The sequence below is a fragment of the Marmota marmota genome, unplaced genomic scaffold (genome assembly GCF_001458135.2).
Source record: "Marmota marmota marmota unplaced genomic scaffold, marMar, whole genome shotgun sequence".
Lineage (NCBI taxonomy): Eukaryota > Metazoa > Chordata > Mammalia > Rodentia > Sciuridae > Marmota > Marmota marmota.
Window position 1 is genome coordinate 3,825,601 of NW_026000080.1, and position 22,704 is coordinate 3,848,304.

Sequence of the window (22,704 nt, forward strand, 5' to 3'; positions counted from 1 at the left end):
GTGTATAAGAGACAGCGGGGGCGGAGGGCGGCAGCCTGGAGTCGGGCAGGCTGCAAACCCAGTTGCGAGAGGCCTATTATCTGCTGATCCAGGCCATGCACGACCTACCCCCTGACTCAGGCACGCGGCGGGGCGGCGGGGGGTTGGCGGATCGCGGTTTCCTCGCGGGAGCCGGGGCTCCTGGCCAGCTACCTTTCCCCCGCGGCGCTGAGGACTGCAGAGCCTGCCCCGGAGATTGGGAGTTGGGAGGCGGCGACTGCCCTCAGCAGCAGGTGTCCCCGCCCTGGTCGCCTCCGAGGGAGCCTGAGGGAGTCCGGCCTCGGACTCCTCGAATGAGGCTGTCCTGCAGCAGAAGCCTTGAGAGCCTCCCGGTGGGCTCCAAGCCTCTTCCTTTACAGCGGTGGCCGAGCGACAGCTGGATCAGGTGCGGCGAGCGCGGGGACCCAGACGAGTCCCCGCCACGTGGAGGCGGGATGGAAGGCTGGAGCCGGGGCAGCGCCCGGGCCGCAGCATCTGCTGGCCTCTTGTCTCCGGGCTCCAAGGACCTCGGCAGCTCCTCGAGAAGTCCTTTCAGGCATCCTGCGGGGCCCTCTGTGATCCGCAGTGGTCAAGAAGACCGCCAGGAGGGCTCCCCCACCCCGAAGCCGTCCACAGTCACAGTCAAGAAGCTGCAGAAGTGGATGTACAAAGGTCGCCTGCTGTCCCTGGGAATGAAGGGTCGCGTTCGTGGGACACCTTCTAAAGTCCCGGTGGCGCAGGCTACTTCTCCTAACCTGGGCACTTTGAAAGTGCGTGAGAACCCCATCCTCTCGGTGCCTCCCGATCAAAGAATTACATTGACAGGTAGGATACTTTGCAGTCTGTATGCTAGCATTGCAAGCCTTAGTGTTTACCCACCGCGCCTGTCTTTAGAGCCAAGAATAAAGTGTGTTTTTGCAGACAGATACGTGACTGTGCTAAAATAAGTGTCATAGAAGTGGCAATTTAAAGCGATTTCGAGGTTATTTAGTGTGATGTATTCACATTCACTCTTTTGCTTTCTTTTTTTTTTTTTTAGACAGTGGCATGCAGATTTTTTTTTTTTTTTAATTTCTTCTCCTAAAACTGGTGCGCCTACTCCCTTAGTACAAGGAGTAAAGGTTAAGTTCGCCACACGCTTTTCGTAGGTTGAGAGAGGGGCGGCGCTGCCTTGATTTTTTTCTCTGTAGCTCCAGGCAAATCCGGAGACTTTTGTGGAGTTTGTGAATTTGAATTTGATCCAAGGTAGATTTTACAGGCTTCATAAACTGTCATTTTACTCATTACTCCCTTTTTTCTTCTCTCTCAGACGCTTACACCAGACACACACACAACCACAACCAAAACAAACTAAAGGTATGAGTAAAGTTTCTTTTTAGTCAGGTAGCGTTTCACATCATCTTCACACCAACAAACTCCAACGAGGTGAGTGATCTTTTTATTGTGGAAAATTGGAAAATCAAGGATAGTGGTATTGTAATCAAAAGAAAAATGTCCATAAGGTACTTCAAAAAAAATTTCAGGCACTTAAAATTATTTGTAAACTTATAAACTATTCATATTAGAAGTAAATTAGTTTTTTGAAATGTATATTTGTTCTTATATCATTATGCTCCTTATTTTGAATGTGCATGGTTTTCAGTTATCTCTGGAGGTTTAGGTTATCAATTCTAGGAATCTCTTAATTATGTTGTAAATAACAAATATTCTTTCTGAAACAGAACAAAACAACATGGCTTTTTGAACTACATTTAAAATATAAAAATATCAGTGAACATAAAGACCTACGTGTTAGTAATATTTTTAAAAACATTAAATATTGAAATGTAAAATGTAGTCTTAGTATTTGTGGTAAGAATTACAAGTGCCCAGGATTGGGTTAATACACATTAACCATTGTACAGACAACAATGAGAAGAAATAAAAATTTAACAACTTCTAATCAACCAATGATGATAAATCAAATGATTCATTTAAATTATATGCAAAGTTAAATGTTTTTTGGATCTTTAAGTCTAATGCCTGTCAAACTTTATCCTCAAGTTTAAATATTTTGTTTCACTTGAATAAAAGAAATAGTAGAGTGTCTTTGTGAAGACAGGTTTACTTTATACTACATTCACATTAAAATGTGCATTTCCAGGAATAAAATATTTGTAATCACTTATTATACTTTATTACTACATTAGTTTTACCTCCTTTGATCTTGGTTCATTAACTCTTTGTATGATAGTTAAATTTCAGCCATAATCAGAAACCTGTATCTTTAGTCAAATGCTTTTACCTTTTTGTTGCAGAGGTAAAATATTTACCACCTGTTGGCTTTTAATGCCTTCACTAATAAAGGAGTTAACAAATGAAAATATTTCCTTTAAGAATGAATGCAGTGAATTTTTTATTAAGACTAATTATGAAAATGCTAACAACTTTATTTTTATTTTTTTATTTTTTTTGCTAACAACTTTAAAAGAAATTAAAATGAAATATTAGAATTTCTTTGTGATAGTATTTTATTTTATAAGAACTCTAAGCAAAAGCTACCATAATCTTTGATTTAAACAACTTCCTTTCACATCATGAATTCATCTTTTAGAAAACATGAAAATAATTTGTGTAGTGTTTATTTATCTAATATAGATTTGGAGAGTATTTGTAAAAAAAAAATTTTTTTAATGAAGGTTAGTTGGTTTTACTATAGCCATTCTGGGTAGTTTATATGATTCTTATATAAATTTTAAACCTTTCCACCCCAAAATATGGAGATTTGACAGTTATTACTTAAGAACAACAAAAGGAACATAAAGGTTAAGTAGTTTTTCTGAGGTGTCTCTCCTGGCATATGGAATCAGACTCTTATGTGAATTAAACCTCAGGTCTCATGACTAAATAACCCCTATTTATGTAAGGTAAAAAAGACTCCAGAGTTCTTTAGAGGTTTGTTGTATTACCATCAAGTTGCTTGAATTGAGGAGATGAATGGAATTTCGACAAGGTGTAGAGCGATAAATAACTTCTTCAAAATTGCAAAGATGGGGGAATCCTAGAATAGGTTTTAAGACTGCTTGAAAAATTAATTACTATATTCATTTTAAACCTTTACCTTCAAATATTTGCTTACTTCAAATTGATATTGCTTAGATTCTGTTTTGAATCATGTTTTTGAATTGATGATGTAGTTCAGTGGTAGAGCATGTGCTTAGTATGCTCAGTCCTAGGTTCCATCCCCAGTCTCATCACAAGGGATAAAAAAAAAATCATGTTTTTAAAAAAACAATTTGGACAGTCCAGATGAGGGAGTACATTCTTGGTTATATAAAAGATGTTAAGTATCTAAAACATTTGTATCATATTTTTTATGTAATATTACTCATGAGGATATTTTTCTCCCAAAATAAATATATTTGGGATTTATAACAGTATATAATGGGTTAGAGATATCTAATCTATTAGTTATTTTGAAATTTTTGAGACCATATGACAAATAGATGTCAAAAGTGATTTTCTATTTTCATTTCTGTCTCCTACAAAGAACCATTAAAACTTTTAATAATTTTTTTTTTTTTTTTTAAATATTTACTTATTTATTTATTTTAGTTTTAGGCGGACACAACATCTTTGTTTGTATGTGGTGCTGAGGATCGAACCCGGGCCGCAAGCACGCCAGGCGAGCGCGCTACCACTTGAGCCACATCCCCAGCCCCCCATTAAAACTTTTGATGGTATAATAATGCCAATGATTTGATGCAGTTAAGTATGTTGTGTTCACAGATTGGCCAATTTGTTCTTTTTTTTTTTTTTAATTTTTAATATTTATTTATTTTTAGTTATCGGCAGACATAACATCTTTGTTTGTATGTGGTGCTGAGGATCGAACCCGGGCCGCACGCATGCCAGGCGAGCGCGCTACCACTTGAGCCACATCCCCAGCCCCCAATTTGTTCTTCATTGAGATGATTATTTAAGAAATCTAAAGTCATTACACATAGTAAATATTGTCAAGTTTCTGCAAGCCTTAAAATTATGAAGGAATCTTAATTTATTTGCTAACAGTTCTTTATTAATATAAACATTTATAAATAAGTTTTGATTAGCATATAGTTCACAGAAATATATTCAGAAGCATCAGGTTGAGTTTTTTCAACTCTTTTTTTCTTTTAAAAATGATTAGCGTACTTTGACTCCACTTTTCCTGCTATATAATCTCTGAAAGACATATATTATTTGACAATCTTCTACCTTTAAATCTCTGTGTGAGTCTGCCATTGTGACTCTAGAGGCAAGTTGCCTTTTTTTGGAAGTGTGCCATGGAACGTTGGAGTTGCTGGTGGCTAGAAAACTTTTAGAATTACAAATTCAGCAGAAAGTAGTGTTGTGTTGATTTGAAAATACTGTTTCTAGATCCATGATTCCCAAGAGATGCCGGTTTATTTTTTGAGAACCACCAAAGCTATTTTCTAGATTCTTGGTGTTTAAAGTATGGTTTACGATTTGAGAGCAGTGCTTTTCAAACTTAAAGTGCATATGGATTCCCTAAATCTTGTTAAAATGCTGATTTGAATAAGTGTGGTCTGGGACTTGATACTTCACATTTTAACAAAGTTCCAGTATAGGTAGATGATGCTGTTAGGCAGGCCACACTTTTTTAAAAAAATATTTTTTAGTTGTAGATGGACACAATGTCTTTATTTATTTTTATATGGTGCTAATGATTGAACCTGATGCCTCACACGTGCGCATCCCCCAGATCACACTTTTTAGTAGTGAGATTCTAGAGTTTTCATGTCCTCCAAAGTTTTTATTTTTATTTTTTAGTACTGGAGATTGAACCCAGGGGCACCTGACTACTGAGCCACAATCCCAGTTCTATCTTTTTGTATTTTATTTAGAGACAGAGTCTTACTGAGTTGCTTAGTGTCTCGTTTTTCCTGAGGCTGGCTTTGAATTCACAATCCTGCCTGCCTCAGCCTCCCCAGCTGCTGGGATTACAGGAGTGCACCACTGCTCCCAGCCTCCGCAAAGTTTTGAAAAAGCACTCTACCTTATTCTAGTACTTCATACTTAAACCAACCTCTTTAGACTAAAGCACTTGAGTTCTTTCTGCTTCAGTCTTAACACTGCTTACAGTATGTGATGAGTTTGCAGTTCCCTTCATATTGCTCTCATTTTGCATCAATAAATAGATTTTGGAATCTGCAAGAGAGGAGGCCATATAGTAGAGGGTTAACATAATAGAGATTCTGAGTTTCTGGTCAGACTCTGCCCCTTTTACAGTCTTGTGACCTTGGGCAAGTTATTCAATTTTCTGTGGCCTCAGTCTTTATGTTGAGGGGAAGAATAAAGATAATCCATTTGGTATTTCCCCTGGCATTTAGCTGTTATTATCCGGAGGAAGGCAAGCAGGGTTTGTGGAATATTGTTTTGCACTAGATCATTAGGATTCTGGATGGAGAGTGAGAATGGAAGTTTAGGAGGACTGCCTTGAGCATTGGGAATTGAGCTAGATTATCCATTTTAGGGGTACTTATTTATTCTGCTCATTTTTTCTTTTGTGCATCTTTTTCTTGCTTCTCTGGCTTTTCTCAGTTACTTTAGTGAAACTAAAAACAGTCTCACAGTTTTCTTCTCTATTTTCTTGTCTCAAAAGCAAGCAACACAGCTTGCTTAAAGGTTTTTATTGCAAGTTACAAGGGACGAAAAAGTGCTCCAGTCCTTTTCATTTTACGCCTTATCTTCTTTTAGATTTATCTTGGAAGAGAGAGAATTTTAGGCATAGATTCAAATATCTGATACAATGTTCATAAGAATACTTTTATTTAGAATTTTTAAAGAAAAAGAAAAACATTTTCCTTACTGTTTATGTAGTAGAAATTTTAAAATGATGAAAAGATGTCTGTAGATGCTGTACATTTTTAATAAGAGTTGAAATACATAATTTCTTAGTTTACTGCTGCTTTTGGACTGGGGCACTACTAAAATCTTCAAGTTGTCTAGATTTATTATGAAATAATGACTGAGAAAAGAAAATTGCCTCATAGTTCACTATGTAGAATATTTTTCTTAATGAAAATCTGCAGAAATTACAATTTCTGCATTTTTGTACAGATTTTCAAAATAAATGGCTCTAATTAGAATATGAATATGGTACTGTAACAGAGCTGAAAGAATAAGGACTTTTTTGCCTTGTGACTTACATACTTATTTTAAAATTTTTACTCGTGTATTACTATATATCTGAAAGCGTATGTGTGTGAAAGCATATATATTTGTATATCTTTATATAGAAGCAAAAGATAACTCTTAAATTTATGCTATTAAACATTAATTTTAGCATTAAAAAAGGAAGGGAGGATTGCAGATAGCTTTCATTTATGTAAATTTATATTCACAGAATTAACATAGGCATCCATTTTATTAATTGAAATAAAGATGAAGTTTTTATATAATTTATAAGTAATTATCTAAGTAAGGTTTACTGCCTTGAATAACATGTTACTTAATTCATTTTAATAATTAAATACATTTGGCTTTTACCATAAACCATAATAATATAGCTATTTATAAATTTAAACTTTAGCATTATATATTTTGAAATATCACAATGGCAGTCAGACTGTATGATTTCAAGCTTTTGTAGTTTGAAGCTTCATTAAAGGTAGTTATAGTATGTCTCACAATGTAATTATTATTATTTATTTATTTATTTTTGTGGTACTGGGGTTTGAACCCAGGGGTATTCTACCACTGAGGAGATATAGCACCATCTCTCTCCTTTTTTGAGAGAGAGAAAGGGAGAGAGAGAGAGAGAGAGAGAGAGAATTTTCTATTTATTTATTTATTTTTTTAGTTTTCGGTGGACACATCTTTGTTTGTATGTGGTGCTGAGGATCGAACCCGGGCCGCACGCATGCCAGGCAAGCGCGCTACCGCTTGAGCCACATCCCCAACCCTAGCACCATCTCTTTATATTTTTTATTGTGAGACAGGATCTCATTAAGTTTCTGAGGCTGACTTTGAACTTGCAATCATACTGTCTCAGCCTCCTGAGTCACTGTCATATACCACCATGTCTGGCTTATAATTATTACTTTTAGTATTATACTCCAGTTAAATACTTGTATCAATAGAAGTATCACCTTGCTTGAATATGGGAGGCTAGTAGCTTTATTTCCTTATTGCAGTTCTTTGAAGTGTAGTACAAGTAGACATGTTTAAGGATCATTCACAGTGTATAATACATCAAAAAACTCTGCTGTGACTCAAAGTAATGTATCTTGTTCTATAAAATTTTCAGGGCTGAAGAGCTGTCTGAGAATAAGATAAAATAAACTGTTGCTTATTTTTAGTCAGTGAGTTATATAATTTTATAGCTTTTGCTTCAAATTTATAATTAATGTCAAAACTATATATATACATTTACTTATAAATAACATCCTGTATAGGTCTGAAAGCTGTTGAATAATAGCTTGAGATTTAGGCTTAAATGTAAAATTGATCTAGATTTCAGTACACTTGGCAAAAGCATGTAATAACTGAGAATCCAGAAGCTTAAGTGATTCCTGAGCATGTGTTTGATTTTTAGTTGTTAAGTATAAAGTGTAAAGGAAATAGAACCAAAGAAAGACTCTAGAAAAATCTTCACCTTTTCATTAATTAAATTAAATAATCAGTTCATGATGTTCGTTGAGTGTTTGTTATGTTTGCTTATTCAATCCTGGGGGATGGAGATGGGTATCCCTTAGTGGTAGCAGCCCAGGTATACTTCTATGAAGTTTAAAGTCAGAGTTTCAGTACTGCCCCTTCCTTTTACCAACTTGGTGGTTTTGACTGTTCCCCCCCCCCCCCCCATTATTTTATAGATTTCCAAATATTTATCAGCAGCCATTTTTGTTGTTGTTGTTGTTGTTACTGGGGATTGAACCTAGGGGCACTTAACCACTAAGCCACATCCCCAGCCCTTTTTATATTTTATTTTGAGATAGGGTCTCACCAAGTTGCTTAGCACCTCAATAAATTTCTGAGGCTGGCTTTGAACTTGCAATCCTCCTGTCTCTATCAGCAGCCATTTTGTATTGTAAATGTGATGCTATCCCATGTTGAGAGAGACCTGCTTCCCTGTTCTTAATAGGTAGCATGGTATAGAGAATGGGGTAAACATGTGGGTTTTAGGGTTAGGTTTAATTTTGAATACTAGGGACTTGACCATATTCCTCATATTTTTCAATGATATAATAATTATACTTATTAGATTGTTGTAGAGGTAAAATGAGGTTAGGGGCTTCCTTATTGCTTTATTTCTAGAACATAATAGTTACTTACTTGATGAGTGAGTAAATTGCAGACATAGTAGGAGTTCATGGAGCTTCTTTTCCTTCTGTAACTAATTGAACTTGAAACCCAATTAGTGTTTAAGATTGTTATGTTTTTTTTTTTTTTTAAAGAGAGAGTGAGAGAGGAGAGAGAGAGAGAGAGAATTTTTTAATATTTATTTATTTATTTTTTAGCTTTTGGCAACATCTTTGTATGTGGTGCTGAGGATCGAACCCGGGCCGCATGCATGCCAGGCGAGCGTGCTACCACTTGAGCCACATCCCCAGCCCCAGACTGTTATGTTTTAATTAATCTGATTGGTTAGGTAGATGTTTAGGATTTTAAAAAAGACAAGGGCTTTTTTTTGCATTATTAAAGATTTTTCTTTCAGTTGAAAGGTTACTTAACATCTTGTTATGTGTGAAACTAATTTTGTTATTAAGATTCTCATAGCTTAATGTGCTTATCACTGTTATTACATCTTTTTAAAAATTTTTTTTTTTTTTTAGTTGTAAATGGACACAATACCTTTATTTTATTTGTTTTTATTTTCATGTGGTGCCAGGGATGGAACCCAGTGCCTCATGCATGATAGCAATTGCTCTACCATTGAGCCACAGCCCTGGCCCCCCCACATCATTTTTTATTTGTGGTAACAGTAAGATGAATCAACCATGTACACAACCAGAATAGCATAAGGCCATAATTCCATAATTTAAAAACCTAACATGGTCTTAGATTTATACAAATGTGGTTTTTATTACATATGTGTAGTGAATTATTATTATTATTATTATATTTAGATTATTCACTATCAGTAAAGGGTCAGTGAAGTTGCTTCACACACCTCTTTGGAGGCACAAAATTTTCCTTTTTAGATGAAAGTAGTGTTATGTATATTTTTAGGGTATTATCACATTGTATTAACCTGTATATCATCTTGAGTATTTGAGTAGACTATAAATTTCTTATGGGCAGGGATTATTTTGTTCATTATTTATCTGCTGCCTAAATTTGCGTCTGGCCAGTAATAATAATAGCTGTTGTGCTTACTGTGAGACAGCATGGTTGGTTCTAATCAGCCTCTTTCAGAGATCTTAATTTCAATTTTTGCTCCAGCTATATAGAACTCAAACTTTGCATAAGATACTACTGAGCTGTATGGTTAGGGAACCAATGTTATGTTGAAATTTTAATAGGTAAGGTATACTTTTTTGTTAGGTTAGTGAAAGTAAATCTTTGTGTGAAAAGTTAGGAATATTACTTATTCTTTCTAATGACTTTGGTCTAGTAATAGTGAGTTGGAAATTATTCAAATATTGATTAGTCATACTGTGTACAAAGCATTCTATATAAGCTTTTTATAAAATTTGTTTTGCTTAGGGTAAGGCTTTGTTAATCCTGTAGTTTTTTAATAAAAGCAGTATCAGAATTTGCATATTCTGTTTCCTAGAATTTTATGACACCTATACTAGCAGTCTGATTTCTAGATAATGGCAACCATGTTTAAGTGGAAAATCCAAAATTTTTCTGGTTTGATTTTGTTTTTTTTGTGATTAATATTACTTTTCTACTTTAAAAAAATTTTAACTACTGATTTGAAGTGACATATTTCCTGGTATATTAGGCATTATATTCTATCTTTTTTTCTTCTTTGAAACAGATTTATTTGAAAATGTCTATGGGTCTTCAATGAAGAGAAGAGAATCTGAAGATCTGAAGGATAATATTGAATTCAGAGGTCATAAGCCACTTAACAGTATCACTGTTTCAAAAAAACGAAATTGGTTATATCAAAGTCCTCTGAGATCTCTTAATCTGGAAGAAGAAAATAGGAAATGCCAAGATAGGAGTCATTTATCTATCTCACCTGTATCTCTTCCTAAACATCAGCTATCACATCCTTTCCTCAAATCATCTGAAGAATACTGTACATATATGGTGTGTAATGCTACAAACTCATCATTATCAAGAAACTGCTCTTCAGATTTTAATGAGGAAAATGATGCAGATGATGAAGGAGAAATATGGTACAATCCCATTCCTGAGGATGATGACCTTGGGGTATCAAGTGCCTTGAGTTTCCATGAGCCAAACCCTGCTCTTCTGAAGTTTCCTGCTGTCAGTTTGAGCATATTGTCTAGGAGTGACCCTACAAAAGCAGAGCAGCCTACTGAAGATCCGTTGTGCTCTTCTGAACACAAAGGTGATACTCAGACCACTCAGTCAAATGAAGTGAATCCTATAGATTCCATCCATTCCACAGAATGTATGCAGCAGTACACGCAAAGGCTAGGACACAAGATACAAGAAGGTTTAATGGTGGAGGATATTCCGATATTGAAATCTCCTTTTGCAGGTAAAGATGATCATAGATCTGCCTTTTCTTTCTTCTTTTTCAATTCTTTCACAGTTGCTAAATATAGAAGATGCATATTATATTCATGTACTTTCTGTATAAAGTGAATATATTTTAAAAAATAAAAACAGGTTTATAAATATTTTATATACATGGTGTTTTAATTATTTTTATCACAGACTTGGTTTTGTAATGTGGTATGTGATATGATTTAGTATATTTATCCTTTGAGACTTATGATTGCTTTTCTCTTCATTGAAAAGAGTGAAGTCATGGGGAATAGAAGAAAAAGATATATTCTTTATGTAAGTCTAATTTTTTGCTTCATTCATTCATTTACCCATACATGGCCTGGCCAAAGCTGAAAAGTTGTCTTTTCAGTATACCAGTAGTCATTAGTTTGTGTTCTTATGCCTAAGATTTCTCATGAGCAAAGGAAAGGAAGGAAAAAAAAAAGGGATTAAAAAGGTGCTACAATAGTTATACAACCCCAAAAGGAAATAATTGAAGTTTAATATATATTAGGTTGAACCATAAGAAATTGCTGATATTCAACAGTTTTTGATCTATTAAAAAAAAGCATTTTATATAGTTGAACTTAATGGTTTTGCTCTTCCTTGTTTGCCTTCAGTTTTATGATATGCTTCTGTTAATTCTAGACATACTCCCCAGGAAACAGTGTGAGTCACCTTTGGTTGCAAATATCAAGTGCTGGATAGAAATTATTTATGTTTTATATCAAGTCATTTTAATTTATAGAATTTCAAATGATGCATAGTATTTGAAGATGTGTGGTGTAGTAGATGCTGTCGGTGCATATGTATTGGGTTTTATTATTTACTACTTGAATGAAGGAAGCCTTTTTCTACCTTACACAGTATTTGCATCTCTGCCTAAGGACTTTCTTTGAAGTCAAGGAAGCTCTCTGCAGGGCAGCCTTGGAGTATTCCTCAACCAGTTACTGACAAGTTGGTATAGGACTACCCCAGCTCTCTTTTCTCTTGGGTGGGTAATTATGAGCAGATTAATCTTCCTAGAGTTTTCTCTTGAGATTAAGCTCCAGTTGCTCATAGGGATAGCAGGCTTGATGTTCATCTTGAATATCCCCCTGAATTTTCTCACTTCTTTGATGGGATTTCTGAACTTTGCAAATTAAATATTTGAATTTGAATCCTTTTCTCAGCAACTTGGGGAGGCCCAGTAAATGTTATATTAAGAGAAAAAGTGAATTATGAAACTGTGTACTATATGTTGGCAATTTTGAAAGAAACATTGAAAGCCATACTGAAAATGTTAATGGGGGTTTTCGTTGTGGTTAGTTTTTGTTTCTGGGTATTGTGATTGAAGGTAATCAAAAACATTCTTCTCTGTGCATTTCTAATTGTAGACTCAATTCTATAGTAAATATGTGTCTTTCGTAATATGATGGAAAGAGAAGTAAATACTAAATAAAATAGTAATTTGGAATACAGATTATGATCAGGGTAGAGTGTGAGGGAAGGCTATAGTATCACAGATAGGGATGGATGTGGAATGTTATTGAGAAGGCAAGAAGATAATAAGGACAAGAGCTAAGTTAGAAAGGTAGCATCTATAAAGTGACATACACTTTAATATAATTCCCCTGAAACTAATTTTTATTTCAGCATTCCCTTCCTATTACCTTCTTTCCAATTCTTATTCTCAGTTTAAGATCTTACTTTATATTTCATTGAGAAAAATGCAAATAAATAGAAAACTCCCACTTCTCTCACCATAACATTGACTGCCCTCACTGAAATTTGTAACTTTATGATATATTTTCTTTCTTATTACTGTGAATGCTTTATCTATGCTTTTAACTACATCCAGCCCACCTTCTACATGCCATCCTTTAAAAAAATCAATTAATTAATTCTAATCAGGTATATATGACAGCAGAATGCATTTTGATTCATTGTACACAATTGCAGCACAACTTTTCATTTCTCTGATTGTACACAATGTAGTGACATACCATATGGGCAGTTATACTTGTGCCTAGGGTAATGATGTCCATCTCATTCTACCATATTTCCTGCCCCCATGCCTCCCCTCCTCTCCCTCCTCTTTGTCCAATCAAAATTCCTCCATTTTTCCCATCCCCTGCTCCCTTATGGATCAGCATCCACTTATCAGAGAGAACATTTGGCCTTTGGCTTTTTGGGAAAAAAAAGTTTAAAGCAAAGTAAACTGATTGGCTTACTTCGCTTAGCATGGTATTCTCCAACTCCATTTATATACCTGCAAATGCCATAATTTTATTCTCTTTTAGTGCTGAATAGTATTCCATTGTGTATGTGTACTAAAGTTTCTTTATCCATTCATCTATTGAAGGGCATCTAAGGTGGTTCCTCAGTTTAGCTACTGTGAATTGAGCTGCTATAAACATTGATGTGGCTGTGTTATTATAGTATGTTGATTTTAAGTCCTTTGGATATAGACCAAGGAGTGGGATAGCTGGGTCAAATGGTGGTTCCATTCCAAGTTTTCTAAGAAATCTCCATACTGCTTTCTAGATTGGTTGCACCAATTTGCAGTCCCACCAGCAGTGTATGAGTGTGCCTTTCCCCCCACATCCTCACCAACACTTGCTGTTATTTGTATTCTTGATAACTGCCATTCTGACTGGCATGAGATGAAATCTTAGAGTAGTTTTGATTTGCATTTCTCTAATTATTAGAGATTTTGAACATTTTTTCATATATTTGTTGACTGATTGTATACCTTTTTCTGAGAAGTGTCTGTTTAGCTCCTTAGCCCATTTATTGATTTGGTTATTTGTTTTTTTTGCTGTTAAGTTTTTTTGAGATCTTTATTATATCTTGGAGATTAGTGCTCTATCTGACATGCATGTGACGAAAATTTGCTCCCAAAATGTAGGCTCTCCCTTCACCTCATTGTTTCTTTTGAGAAGAAGCTTTTTAGTTTGAGTCCATCACGTTTATCAATTCTTGATTTTATTTCTTACACTAAAACTAATTTTTTAAAATGTTTGTGGCATATTATGATCTTAGACTAATAGACATATAAATTTTTTTAAAAGTATGGAATGACTACTATTTATGTCTCCTTTCTTACCATCATTCTTTTAAACATGTAATTCATATCTAATAAGCACAATCCTAAACTGATCAAAAGAATACAGTTTAGTATATGTCTTTTTCTTTCTTTTTTTTTTTTTTTTTCAGTTTGGTAGCAAGGTTACCTAATGTGATCTGCTTTCCTTAGCAATATTGGCAGAATGATGTTGAGAAGTTGGCAGCTAATTTGTAAATACTTTAAATATGAACAGCAATTTAAAAAATCATCCTAACATAACTATGACTTGTTTTATGCTTATTAACTTCCAGGTAAATATTGCAATCAGATTGGTATAGATGGATTGATTGATTTTGTGTTTTTTTCTTTATATCTTCATCTTGCATTGTTATATGTAGATTAATATTATTGTTTCTCAAGTTTTACTGAGTTTAATTGAGTTGATGGGCCCTAATTCATTTGACTGTTTTTCTGGTATTTGGTGTTAATAGATTGTGCCCACAGCTATTGCAGTAACCTTTCATCATGATCATTTTTGCTTCTTTTGGATTTATTTACTAGTATCATTATTGGGTGTTTATGCTGGTATTTGCTATTGTTAATTTCTGTATTGTATTTTCAAAAAGGTTTACAAATTTACAGGTCAAATAATAATTGGTTGATTGATGCCTTCATTTATTCAACAAATGTTGAGTTCATGCTTTGTGCCAGTTACTGTTCCTGGTGTTGAAGGAGTCTATCATTTTCTCTTGACTCAAGCCTGGTACATAAATTTCTGTTTAAGGATTTTTGTGTGTGTGTGTGTGTGTGTGTGTGCTTGCTGTATATAGCTATTCTGTGATTTGATTAGTGTAGTTCTAGTTTAATTTTAAAGGATTGTGGAATTTGGTAATATTTCAGCTGTTGGATTTTATTAAAACAAAAAGCCTTTGTTTTAATAAATACACTCTTGTCTATAATAGAAGTTGCTAACATGTACAGTATTTCATTTTAACAATTAAAGACTTCAGTTGGAATTATTTATTTACAATATGTAAAAGGAGCCAGTATGTTAAATTCCTTAGCAATTTAATAAAATCTACAACAGTTTAATATACTGGTTGGTTTTCCTAGGCTGTGACAAAATAGATTAATGTTTGTAAAGCAGGACCCTGATTTCTGTAGAATGTTTTAAACAAGTAAGCCAGTAGAATTGTGCTGTGATTTGCAACATAGAGGATGCTTTGTCCAGTTTATCACACACTTTATTTCTTAATAGCTGTTTATCAGAAAGGCCCAGGAGGCATACTTAAAATAGTACTCTGTCTATAAAGAAACTAATTCTCTGTGTGGACGCACAGAGTGAGTGGAGGGAGAATGTTATATTAATACTTTAAAGAAAGGTCATTTAATTTGTTGATCTTTTTTTATAGAATAACTTCTGATTTTGAAGTTATTAGATCTTCCTCTATAAGAATGGTTATATGAAAAAAATTGAAAAAAATTATATAATTGGGATTAGATTGCTTCTTTACAGGAAAAGTTAGAATTTATATATCAGGTTTTAGAAGATTTGAAAAAACTTTATTTTCTTTCTTTATTTATATGTGGTGTTGAAATTGAACCCAGTACCTCACTCATGCCAAGGAAAGCACTCTACCACTGAGCCACAACCTCAGCTCTAGAAGATATTTTTAATCTGTATTATTAGTTTGAAAATTTACTATGAACAAGTACAAATTTAAAAATTAAATGTATTTTTTGACCATTTTTTAAGCTGAGGAAGTTATGGAAAATTTTAATAATAGTCGAGAAAAAGTCTTTAAAATCTGTTTAATATGTATGGCTGGACAAAAAAGTGTGTAGAAGGATGGAGGAGCTGAAAGTATAATATTTAAAAGCATAGACTCTGAAAACCAATGTTTTGGCTTGGATCCTGGTTCTACCACCTGCCAACTTTGTGATCTTAAATTACTCAGCTCTGTGCCTGAGAGTACTTATCTGGAGAATGTGGTGCTAATGGTTTTAACTCACAGGGTTACTATGAAAATTAAATAAGTGACTACACATATTAAGTAGCTCAATAAATGTCAGTTGGCATTGCTTAATCATAATGAAATATTAATAATTTATTAATATTAAACTACTTTTAGTATTATTTCCACCAAAATATTTGTAGTGGCTAATCTGTAAATATGTAGTTTAGGCTGATATTTACTTTATTTGTACTTGTAAAATACTTCTTAGTATTTTTAAAAACTTTTTACCATAAACCTGAATAATTTTGACATTCAAAGAAGAATAAAGCCATTTTTGTATGGAGAAAAATTCAAAAGCATTTCTTGGTTTTACTGTCTATGAAAACTAAAAATTGCAAGAAAACTTATATCTCTGTTGCAGTTAAAGACCATAACTAACATTTGAAGTTGTGGAATTATTGTATACAAATAACACAATAAGGAAGATTTCTTAACAGTTTTTAAAATTATTCAGTTACATTTATGATATTCAATATTCTGTTATTCTTGATTGACTAGATAGCTCTACATAAACTTTGGTGACACATTCTAATAGAATTTTAGAACAAGGAGCATCTCAGCTATCAAAATTACAGATTTATTTTGTTTTTAGCTTTTTAAAAAACTAGCTCTGCTAAGTGGTAACATTTAGCTTTATAAGATTATAAATATAGAAGAAACATTCTTATTAGTATAGCATTTCTAACATTTTAAAATAAGAAGCTTTCCTAGTTTCTAATATATAATATGCTCACTGGAGTATATTGTAGTGGGAAATGTTAAAAAGGAATCTGCATTACCCTTCCTCCAAGTCTTCAGAATAGCAGATGGAGAGGGAGATGCTTCTTTGTACTGTATACCATCTGGAGATCTTGATATTCTGCTTTGAACATGAAGATGAAGACTGACCTGAACTTCAAACTAATCTCCCCATTGAGATGAAACAAGGGAAGTATTCCTATCCATGTGAGACCTTGTTTAGTTGATGGTTTATAAAATAGGAGTAAGAAAAATCAAAACATATCTTTTTATAATATTTTTCTTTCTTTCTTTTTTAAAGGTCCTGGAATCTTAGCTGCTACAAGTAGGACTGAATTGGGAGTTATGGAACCATCCTCTCCAAGCCCTAGCCCTGTGAAAAAAGGCAGTTCAATTAATTGGTCTTTACCAGATAAAATAAAATCTCCACGAACTGTGAGGAAACTTTCCATGAAAATGAAAAGATTGCCAGAATTTAGCCGAAAGCTAGGTGTTAAGGGAACCCTGAATTATGTAAACAGTCCAGATAATTCTCCTTCCTTGTCTAAATATAACTGTCGAGAAATTAATCATACTGTTATTTTACCTTCTGGAAACACTACCACAGCTGCCAAGAGGAATGTCATAAGCCGGTACCATCTTGATACCACTGTATCTTCTCAGCACAGCTACCAGAAGAAAACCTCCATGAGTTTGAAGTATTCCTGCAAAGGTGGTTACCTCAGTGATGGAGACTCACCTGAACTTATAACTAAATCTAGCAAACATGGATCTGAAAGCAAATTTGGAAAAGGAAAAGAAATAATTCCAAACAGTTGCAGTAAAAATGAAATAGACATAGATGCTTTTAGACATTATAACTTTTCTGATCAACCCAAGTGTTCACAGTACATATCTGGGCTCATGAGTGTGCATTTCTATGGTGCTGAGGATTTAAAACCACCACGGATAGATTCAAAAGATGTCTTTTGTGCAATTCAGGTAGATTCAGTAAACAAAGCAAGAACAGCTTTGCTCACATGTCGAACCACATTTTTAGACATGGATCACACTTTCAATATAGAAATTGAAAATGCACAACATTTAAAACTAGTAGTATTTAGTTGGGAACCCACTCCAAGAAAGAATAGAGTGTGCTGTCATGGAACTGTTGTTCTTCCCACCTTATTCAGAGTGACAAAGACACATCAATTGGCTGTCAAACTTGAACCTAGAGGTCTTATCTATGTGAAAATGACTCTTATGGAACAGTGGGAAAATTCTCTTCATGGACTAGATAAAAATCGAGAATTGGTAATATTTGGTGTTGACATTCAAAAAGTTGTAGAAAAAGAAAATGTAGGATTGATGGTGCCACTCCTGATACAGAAATGTATTATGGAAATTGAAAAGAGAGGCTGTCAGGTATATTTCACTGCATTTTTCTACTATCTCCTTTATTGATTGATGAATTGATTGTCTAATTTTGAGTCTTGGGGGAAGGAATTTAGGTAAGGTAAAAAAATAGTTTAGACATTTTCCTATTTCTGTTGTTTATTTTATTACATCACTGTTTAGAGTATAATTCATTACCTTAACCTATGTTATCAGTGATTTCAGAGCTTACTAGATCAGAGCTTATGTTGTGTTACGGAACTACATGGGTTTTATAAGTAGGCATCAAGATTGCTTTGTAAGTGCAATGCTAGGAAAAGCTAAAGCTGATAACATGGTTTGACAGTTTATGACAGAAAGTTCTAATACTGAATCCTATAAACTTGTTCACTCCTCACATTAACTCTATCCACTTTTTCCCTACTCTTAATAGTCCCGTTCTTAGAAAGTCATATAGCATGTAGGATGAGGAGAGTTCTTACTTATAAGAACACCTCTCATTTCCTTTTAAATAATAAAGGAAAGGCAACCTATTAAAAGAAAGAAACAAAACCCTGGCATTATTTGCAACAAGGTATGTAACAATCTTAGCCAGTTAATATACCTTGTCTTTCTTTATGTTCATTTATAGGTATGGAGTATGACAATGAAAAACAGTATATGACTGAGGATATTATTGAGATATAAAAAGTATTTATATTAATTTTTGACACATAAATTCTTGTGATATAATAAGAATCATAATGTTCTGAGATAATTCTGCTTTAGTCACCCAAATTTACATTGACTCAAAAGACAATAAGGGTAAATATCATGAAATCTGAAATATTATGTCTTCATTTAAAACATCTCACCTTGAACTTAATGTGGAAACTATACATTTGTGGAGTATTGTCTTAAGATCCAGAGGACCTGGATTCCGGTTTCTCTACTGTTATTACTTAACTGTGTGATGTTGGGCAAATCACTTAATCTTTATGGTTCTTATTTGCTTATATTTATAAAAATGGATCCAGTCATTTCTAATGATAAGAGGGAGGTCATCTAAATTTTATACATAATTCTGTCTCTAGTATGTGTTGTTGATGTGAGAGTGAGGACTTGACTTTACAGTCCAGTTTTTTTTCTCTTAATTACTTTTCTTTCTTAAGCTTCTCTTTTTTTTCCTCCATTCCCCCCCACCCTGTTAGTATGCAGAAAGTTCAGAGATGGGGCAGACTTTAAAGCTAGATTAAGCAGAAAATTTTACAATTGAATATTATAATAAGTAACTCAAGTGGATTGTATTTTACAGTTTATTTTTTGAGATATAAAGAGCAGGTATGTAAAGACTGTTAATTACTTTTTTGAGCACTAAGAAAACATTTCTAGCAATGCTTTTTATTTCTTCACTGAAAGATTCTAAAAAGGTTTATTTTAAAGATTTTCTGCAAACTAAAATGTTTTACAGTTGGGCATTTGAAACTATACTTTAAAATTTTTTTTTTAATTGTAGATGAACACAATATCTTTATTTATTTATTATTATGTGGTGCTGAGGATCGAATCCAGGGCCTCACATGTGCGAGGCAAGTGCTCTACCATTGAGCTACAGTCCCAGCCCCTTGAAACTGTATTTTTTAAAAACATTTTTTGATTTCTCTTCCTTGCTGCTTTTCCACCTATGTGTGCATGCTTGCTTGCGTGCATGCGCACATACAAGTAGGCTTGTTCTACATTTTACAGGCTACCATGTTTCTTAAAGTTTATTTACCTTTTTGTCAGTTATTATTCTTGTTTTTTCACTGTGAAAATAAAGTTTTTATATTCATATAAAAATAGTTTGCGGTGTGGGCTTTTACATCATCTAAATACTTTGAATGCAGCTATATTCTGTCTTCTGATTCCAGTGGGAAAAATTACTGATACTTATGGCTCATCCAGTATAGATTCTGGCTCTGATAGAGAAATCGAGCATGTATACTTCATGAATTTGATTCAAGAAGTCAGCATTCTAAATTTAGGGATATATCCTAAAATGTCCTATCCTTGAAATACCTATATTCGATCTTAATTTTTTTATTCATCCATTTAAAGGCTATGTTGTAGTTCAGTTTTGGGAGGTAAAATGTTATGTTAATTTGTTGTCTACTGTTTAAGTAGTACTTCCTTAAATTTGCTCTAGGTTCATTTCCTTCTCAAGTTCAAGGAGGCACATCCTTATTATAGGATTTTATGACACTTAAATGTGCCTATACCACAAGGGCTATAATCAAGTTAGTTTCTTCTATTGTGGAAGGATTTTCTTTGAGCCTATTTAATAGCCTATCTACATTTTTACCTTGTCTTTCTTGAGATGATGCAACTAGCCTAACAAATGCTATTCTCAACATAAATGCATCAGGAATATGGTTAAGAGGAGAAACTTCAATATTTTTCCTAGTCCATGTTTCTTAGTTTCCCATATGTTGATCCTTTTGAATGTAACAACACTTTGCATTACTGTCTTGTACAAATAGTTTTAGTTTTTTTTACTGTCTTTCAGTTAATACTTAGAGCTTATCATTTCAAACATTTTGGACAACATTTCCCTGCATCCATTATTGATACTTTCCCACATTAAAACCCATCTTCTCTGTTATAGTCTGTCAGGGTTTTTTTTTTTTTTTTTTTTTCCTTTTGTCTTGCTTTTATTAGTGGTATCAGTTTTTCCATGACTTAAGAGGTTAAGTCACAAGTAAACCCAGAAATTTAATTTGAGTATACCTTCTTGTAGATCATTTATAACATTTTATAGTGATTCCTAGTTCAAATTATTGAGGCTTTGCTTTATTTCTGTCTTAAAATAATTTCTTTCTCTATAACTCTTCCTTCAATCCAAGATGACTGAGATTTCTAAATAGTCTTTGACGTGGAAGTATAGGTGACAACCACTTATTTTCCTTAATATTCTTGAAGTTTATTCTTTCAAAGAACTCTTATAGCAGTTAGGCTGGTTTTTTCCTTATAGCAACCATTCTGGTTTCTTCTCAGTGAATTTATAGTGAACTTCTTAAGACTTAGTATTTCAGAATCTGTATGAACTGTTTTTTAAAAACAAATCTTTCATTGTAGGTTATTGGATTGAATAGTACTTATGCAACTTACATAAATTTTAAACTAGAGGTTTTATTTTATCTTTACTGTATTGATTAAATTTCTTCTGTTACGTTATAATCAATTTCATAAGTAAAATTCCCCCTAATTTGGCTTTTATTTCTTCCTGAAAATCTTTTTGTTTTTTTTCCTTAGAAAACTTTATACAAATAGCATACTGGCTTCTCGTTTGAACTATATAATTATTTTATGAATAAGGAAACTGAGTCTTAAAGAGATTAAATAACCTGCCCAAGTTTACCAGTAAAGAGTCACAGGGGAGCTTTACAACTCTAAAACCATTGTTTAATTGTGGTATTGCATTATATCAGTCTAGGGCAAAAGATGTGAAATGGTACATGCTTGGTATGGAGATACTGGTTGGACAGTATGAAGAGAAGAGATTGCACCTCTTTCTTAAGATTACTGAGAATGCAGAAATCATACTATATTGTTTGAAATGAAAAAATAGGATTTTTTAAAACTAAACAACATTGTCCATGTTGAGACTTCAATAGCTGTCTTGGAGGTATTATAATTACATGCGATCAGAACAAATGTGATTGCTAAGTTTATGTGATTTATATTGTACTATTATATTGTTTCTTTATTAAATACAACATAATGTGGCCATAATTTTATTTCTAGGTAGTAGGCCTGTATCGATTATGTGGTTCAGCAGCAGTCAAGAAAGAACTTCGAGAGGCTTTTGAGAGGGATAGCAAAGCTGTTGTTCTATGTGAAAACCAGTACCCAGATATAAATGTAATAACAGGTAATTAATAGATTTTATTGTATGTACCAATTCTGGAAAGACTGTAGAAACGAGAATTGAAACACTATCGTAGCCTAAATTTAATGAGCTTTTTTGGGGTTTGTTTGTTTTTTAAGTCTTAGTTTCCTTCCTTCATAAACACTACTTACTTACTGTGTTATTTTTTTGTGGGGAGATATTAAGATATGGTTCCTGCCCTTAAATAGCCAGCAGATGATGAGGGGGGAGTAAGAACTACATTAAATTAGCTGTAGTAGCTAGTAGATATTTACCTTCATAGAGAGATAAATAAAATTCCACAGGAGTTCAGTTTGACTGAAGCGTAGTTGATGTAAAAGGACATTGATTTTCTGGTTTGAAAATTTTAATATATTTGCTAGGCAAAGGGGTCTTTCGAGTAGGGAAGTAGAGTCATTAAGGATTTGTTTTTAGGAATATTAATCTGGCAAGTCTGTATGTAATTGAAAGTGAAGAGACCAGAGGAAGGAAAATCAGGAATTTTTATCAGTAGTTCCAGCAATGAAGTAATGAGGGATTGCAGCAGTAGAAATAGAAAAGCATAGAATTGAAAGGATGTGTTACAAGAGAGGGCCCCAGAAAAAAAGGATTTTGAAACCTGGTTGATTTGGTAACTTAACCATTATAGCAGAAAAAAGAGCTGTAAGAAGATCTGTGTTTGGTGGGGAAATATTGAGAATGATTATGAGTTTGGTTTTGGATATATTATATTTGAAGTAGTAGTGAGATCTAAAATGGATATATTAAGTGAAGTTGAAAGTGTTCATTTGTCACTAAAGAAAGGATGTAGTAGAATTTGAGTTGTCCAGTCAAGTGGTCAGTATAACCACCAAGTAGCATTGAGAAGAATATACTTCCAGTACCTGTGAAAAGGGAAAACAAGCCAAGATACCCTTTCCTTCCTTCCTTCCTTCCTTCCTTCC

The 22,704-nt window shown here is 33.8% G+C and overlaps 1 protein-coding gene across 2 annotated transcripts in view; it reads left to right on the forward strand.

The window, feature by feature from the left end:
* Nucleotides 1-21: 21 nt before the first annotated feature.
* The window catches only part of Syde2 (synapse defective Rho GTPase homolog 2), a 40,879-nt gene continuing 18,196 nt past the window's right edge, over nucleotides 22-22,704 (forward strand). For both annotated transcript variants that reach the window (XM_015504746.2, XM_015504745.2), the window contains exons 1-4: nucleotides 22-843; nucleotides 9,989-10,684; nucleotides 16,802-17,904; nucleotides 21,637-21,763. In XM_015504746.2, coding sequence (XP_015360232.1) covers nucleotides 96-843; nucleotides 9,989-10,684; nucleotides 16,802-17,904; nucleotides 21,637-21,763 — 2,674 coding nt within the window. In that variant the 5' untranslated portion in view covers nucleotides 22-95. The remainder of the gene's footprint in view (nucleotides 844-9,988; nucleotides 10,685-16,801; nucleotides 17,905-21,636; nucleotides 21,764-22,704) is intronic.